The sequence below is a fragment of the Pipistrellus kuhlii genome, unplaced genomic scaffold (assembly GCF_014108245.1).
Source record: "Pipistrellus kuhlii isolate mPipKuh1 unplaced genomic scaffold, mPipKuh1.p scaffold_m20_p_13, whole genome shotgun sequence".
NCBI classification, from domain to species: Eukaryota; Metazoa; Chordata; class Mammalia; order Chiroptera; family Vespertilionidae; genus Pipistrellus; species Pipistrellus kuhlii.
The window spans coordinates 39068470-39073489 of NW_023425438.1; the positions used below are offsets into that span (position 1 = coordinate 39068470).

The 5020-nt window shown below is 63.0% G+C and overlaps 1 protein-coding gene across 1 annotated transcript; it reads left to right on the plus strand.

The window, feature by feature from the left end:
* The first annotated feature begins 646 nt into the window (after positions 1-646).
* On the plus strand, positions 647-3392 carry DOK1 (docking protein 1). The gene is made up of 5 exons (XM_036435803.2): positions 647-800; positions 1063-1365; positions 1534-1627; positions 1789-1973; positions 2161-3392. The coding sequence occupies exons 1-5, from the start codon at positions 729-731 to the stop codon at positions 2971-2973; spliced, it is 1467 nt and encodes a 488-aa protein (XP_036291696.1). The 5' UTR covers positions 647-728; the 3' UTR covers positions 2974-3392.
* The last annotated feature ends 1628 nt before the right edge of the window (positions 3393-5020 follow it).

Below are 5020 nucleotides of genomic sequence, written 5' to 3' on the forward strand. Positions count from 1 at the left end.
TCCCACATTCCGCCTTCTCCCCGAATTCCTCCCCAGCCGGGTCCCTCCTCTGGGTCCTCCCTTCCCCCGTGGAGCTCGCTGGCCGCCGCTGCCCCGCCTCCCGGCCCCGCCCCGCCCTCCCGGGGGCTCAATGGAGCTTTTTTTGCCCCCGGGCGGCCGGAGCCGGGCGCCGTGGTCAGGGAGCCAGAGGCCGCGGGGCTCGGAGCGGCCCGGGCGGCGGCCCCGGCAGCGGCGGGAGAGCGCGGCTCAGCCCCGGGCTGCGGGGAGCCTTCCAGTCCCCGGCCCGTCCTCCGGGCCCCCGGCTCCGAGGGGAGGACACTGCCAGGCCGGGGGCAGGTCTGGTGGGGGGAACGGAGGCTAAGAGGGCCCACGGGTCCCCAGGGTGCCTGTCGGCACTTTGCAGGTGATGTCACAGCCTTTACTCCTACGTCACGCGGAGCATATGACGTCGAGCACAGCTCCCGAGCCCGAGCACCAGAGCCCTCCGGGCTTCTCTCGGGGGAGCCACTCGTGCGCGCCCCGGGGCTGCGGGGCAGGGAGGGGCCCAGGGGGAGGGCGCCGTCCAGCGTATCTGGGGACCCTCTTCCCTTCTGGCTCCCCGTTCGCGGTCCGCGGGGTCCGGGTCCGGGGCAGGAACGCCTCCGGGGGGCCCGGCCCCGCCCCCGCCCCGCCCCCGCCCCGCCCCCCGACTGCAAGGCCAGGAAGCAAAGAAGGAACCGCCGGGGGCCATGGACGGGGCCATGGACGGGGCCGTGATGGAAGGGCCGCTCTTTCTGCAGAGTCAGCGTTTCGGTACCAAGGTAGACCGGGGCAGGGGTCCCGAACCCCACAGGGCCAGGGGTCGGGGTAGGGGGAGGGGCAGGCGGCGGGTGGGAGCGCGGCGCGGGGAACCGAGAGCCGGTGAGGTCCCCGCCAAGTACCCCCGCGCCCCGCCGAGGTGCGTCCACCAGCCCCGGGGGCGCGCGCGCTCGGGGCCCCGTCGGAAGCCTCAGACTTGAAAGCGGCCGGGCGGGTCCTTCCTTCCCGGTCGGCTCGCCAGCGCCCCTCGCTCTCTCCCCGCAGCGGTGGAGGAAGACCTGGGCCGTGCTCTACCCGGCCAGCCCGCACGGCGTGGCGCGCCTCGAGTTCTTCGACCACAAGGGGTCGAGCTCCGGAGGAGGGGGCCGGGGGAGCTCGCGCCGCCTGGACTGCAAGGTGATCCGCCTGGCCGAGTGCGTGAGCGTGGTGCCCGTGGCCGTGGAGAGCCCCCCGGAGCCGGGGGCCGCCGCCTTCCGCCTGGACACCGCGCAGCGCTCGCACCTGCTGGCGGCCGACGCGCCGGCCAGCGCCGCCTGGGTGCAGACGCTGTGCCTCAATGCCTTTCCGGTGAGGGGCCTGGGCTGCCCGCGAGGGGCTGGGGCGAGCCCAGCTGGGCCCTGGAGGCGGTGCGGGCTGGGGGTAGGACCTGGGCAGAGGAACTGGGCTGGCTCAGACCCTCGGAACCGCGTGGAGGGAATGACAGTGTTCTGGATGCTCTCTTTCTCTTTACCCCAGAAAGGCAGCTGGGGTCCCGCGCCTGCCGAGAACCCACCCAACCTTTCTGCGCTGGAGATGCTGGAGAACTCGCTGTACAGCCCCACCTGGGAAGGTAGCCGCCTGGAAAGCTGTGCGGGGAGGAGGGGGAAGGAAGGGTGCCCCTGGGAAGGGACCGACTGGGGTTTCTATGGGGAAGTAGGAAGTCACTGAGAGCTGGGGCCACCTGTTCCGCCCTCCCAGCCAGGTGCCAGTGTAACTGTGAATTCCTTCCAGGATCCCAGTTCTGGGTCACCGTGCAGAGGACGGAAGCTGCAGAGCGCTGCGGCCTGCATGGCTCCTATGTGCTGAGAGTGGAGGCTGAGAAGCTGACTCTCCTGACTGTGGGAACTCAGAGTCAGATACTCGAGCCTCTCCTTTCCTGGCCCTACACGCTGCTGCGTCGCTATGGCCGAGACAAGGTAGGCGTGCGGGCTGTCCGGAGCTGGGGCTGAGGCTCGGCTGGGTGGGCTGGTAGGAAGGTGGAAATCCTTCTGAACAACCCTTCTTTGCCTAGCCCAGGAGCCCACCTCCCTCGCCAGCCGGTCTTTCCGTTGTAGACGGAGCTCCTGTGGGCTCCTGGGAATGTGTTTCCCTTCTCTCTTCCAGGTCATGTTCTCCTTTGAGGCTGGTCGGCGCTGCCCCTCTGGGCCTGGAAACTTCACCTTCCAGACGGCGCAGGGAAATGACATTTTCCAGGCGGTCGAGACTGCTATCCAACGGCAAAAGGCCCAGGGCATGGCTGGTCAGGGGCAGGATGTCCTTAGATCTGATTCCCGGGAAGAAGCGGCGGAGGGGAAGCTGGCTTCCCACCCTGGTGCCCAGGAGCCGCCGGACAGCCCCCCGGCTCTGTATGCCGAACCCTTAGACTCTCTGCGCGTTCCTCCGGGCCCTTCCCAGGACTCCCTGTACTCGGACCCTTTGGACAGCACTCCTGCTCAGGCGGGGGAGAAGGCCCAGTCAAAGAAAACCCTCTATTGGGACTTGTATGAGCATGTGCAGCAGCAGTTGACGAAGGCCAAGCTGTCGGACCCCAAGGAGGACCCCATCTATGATGAACCGGAGGGCCTGGGGCCGGCTGCTACTGTCCGGGGCCTTTACGACCTGCCGCAGGAGCCCAAGGACGCATGGTGGTGCCAGGCCCGCACGAAGGAGGAGGGCTACGAGCTCCCCTACAACCCTGCCACCGATGACTACGCCGTGCCCCCCCCTCGGAGCACAAAGCCGGTCCCAGCGCCCAAGCCCCAGCGCCTGGCCTTCCCCGAACCTGGTACCGCTGGCGCCGGTGGCAGCAAAGGCCGCAGCTCAGACACTGCCCTGTACAGCCAGGTCCAGAAGAACCGGGCCTCAGGGAACTGGGACTGTGGGCTCTCTAGCATAGGGGCCGACAGGCCTGGGGTCAAGTCAGAGGGCTCCACATGAGAAGCAGGGTGAGGCTGGGTGGGGTTGCTGATGGGAGGAGAATGGAGAGGTGGCATTGGGGAAGGGGGGGGATCTAAGAAACCTGTCCGCACCAGTGGGACCCAGAGGACTGGAGGAGCCTGTGTGAGACCAGAGGACCAGACAAATCAGGGGAGCCAAGGGAAGAATGATGAATCCCCACAAGTCCTGGAAGTGAGACTGATGACAGGGGCTCAGGGATGGTACCTGGGGAGGCCAGCATCTCGAAGTCATCCCCCCAAAAGAATGAACAGTTGGTTAGAGTGGGTACCATTGGAGGGGCCTGCATGGAGGCTGTAGGAAGATGCTGGACTGCCTGGATCCTTTCCCCTGTATTCTCTTCCCCCCGCCCCAGAGATTTATTTAAAAAAAGCTTTATTCTCATTAAACTCAGAGGGTTTTAGAGGTCTATGTGTGTGAATAGTCACAGAGGGGACACCGAAGCAGGGGGTGCTGGGTGGGTGTGGAGGGGGCCAGGAGGAGAACTAGGGATGTGTTGCGTGGTCCATCCAGCCCATCTGGGCTTGACCCCATCTCTGTGACCTTGGCTAAGTTTGATAACATCTGCAACCTGCAACCCTTAGTTACCTCTGCTGCTCCTTTGCAAACTGAGGAAACTTTCTACTTCATGGGATTGTTTATAGGGAAGGAGGTACTTAGTGCAATTTGAAGTACAAAGGAGATGAACATTTTATAGTCGCTCTGTGGATGGAGAGGGCAGATGGGAAGTGGACCGGTGTGAGGAGAGGAGAATAGGAAAGGAATAGGTCTTTTCCCTACCTTCCCCACCACCCATCCCATCCATACACACTTCGCATGTAGGTACCTAGTACCGTCCGCTTTTCTGTTCGGAGCCTAAAGGGCACCACGGGGGGGGGGGGGGGCAGGTGTAGCGGAAGGGGCACGGGCTACGAAGCCGTGCTTGGGCTTCCAGCCTACTTGTTTTCCACGAGCTTTGAAAACCCCATTCTTGTCTTCTGAGGCCACTTCCCGAAGGTGATCCGATATCCACCTGCTTACACAGAGCCGCGAGGAGAAACTCGGGGCCTGAAATGCTCCTAACAATGGTGTTGGTTTACGGGGTGTTTAATCTTCATCTGTGTTAACCAAAAGAAAACGACAAAACAAAACAAAAAAATGAATGCCTACTTGGAGAAGTGCGAGGCTTGGGTGTGGCCCGCCAGGCTGAGGGGTGGGGTGGGGCGGGCCCTGAGAACAGAGGGAAGGCGTGTCTGAGTCACCTGGAGCTCGGGCTCAGGTGGATGGAAGGAAGTCTGACCTCAGAACTCCGGCTTGTGAGCTCTGCCTGGGTGTGGCTGAGCAGGGCAGCCGGCGTCTGGTGCTGGTTACTTAAGCCCCGAGGGATTCTCCTCCTCCTCCCCCTCCGTTTCCTCCTCAGAAAGCTGCAGGAAGGCTTCTGCGGAGGCTTTGCTGGCCGCTGGTATCTTGGGGGCTCTGCCGGGGGCTGATGTCATCGGAAGAGGGGCCACTGTGGCTCGAACACGGTTTGTCTGCAACTGCCCAGGCTGGAAAGAAAGTGAGCAGAGCCATCTCTGAAGACCCGAGTTCCTGATCTCCTCTTCCATTCCCTCTGGGTCTGCTGCCCTCACTCTGCTGCCTTCCCTTGTCCCACCCGGGTGACAGCCTCAAGGCTCAGGGCAGTGGAGCCCCCAGACTCCAGCCTCCACAGTGCACAGGGCCTGGCTGTGACCCTCCTCTGCTAGCTCGCCCACCACCTAACTTACGGTGAGCTCTGTTCCTCCTAGTCTGTAACGTCAGCTAAGGGAAATTGGTTTGTGAGCGTGTCAAACTCGAGGCTGGCGGGTTTGTGCTAAAGGCTCTATTCCTGCAGAACTAGGAAAAGTTAGGGGCAAAAGTAAGCTCAACTATGAAATACGATTTCATAAAGAGAACTCTCCACATCCAATTACTTTTCTCTCTTTAACCTTTGTGCTAGAGCCCTCTCTACAAGCTACTAACCTTGGTCAGCCTCCCTCTGTTTTTTTGTGAAATAACACTTACCTTGCGG

Bases quoted from the DNA above. Each gene is read 5' to 3' on its own strand.
- DOK1 (XM_036435803.2), top strand. From the start codon at position 729: ATGGACGGGGCCATGGACGGGGCCGTGATGGAAGGGCCGCTCTTTCTG. The intron at 801-1,062 runs GTAGACCGGGGC...CTCTCCCCGCAG, and splicing joins GTCAGCGTTTCGGTACCAAG to CGGTGGAGGAAGACCTGGGC. The intron at 1,974-2,160 runs GTAGGCGTGCGG...TCTCTCTTCCAG, and splicing joins GTCGCTATGGCCGAGACAAG to GTCATGTTCTCCTTTGAGGC.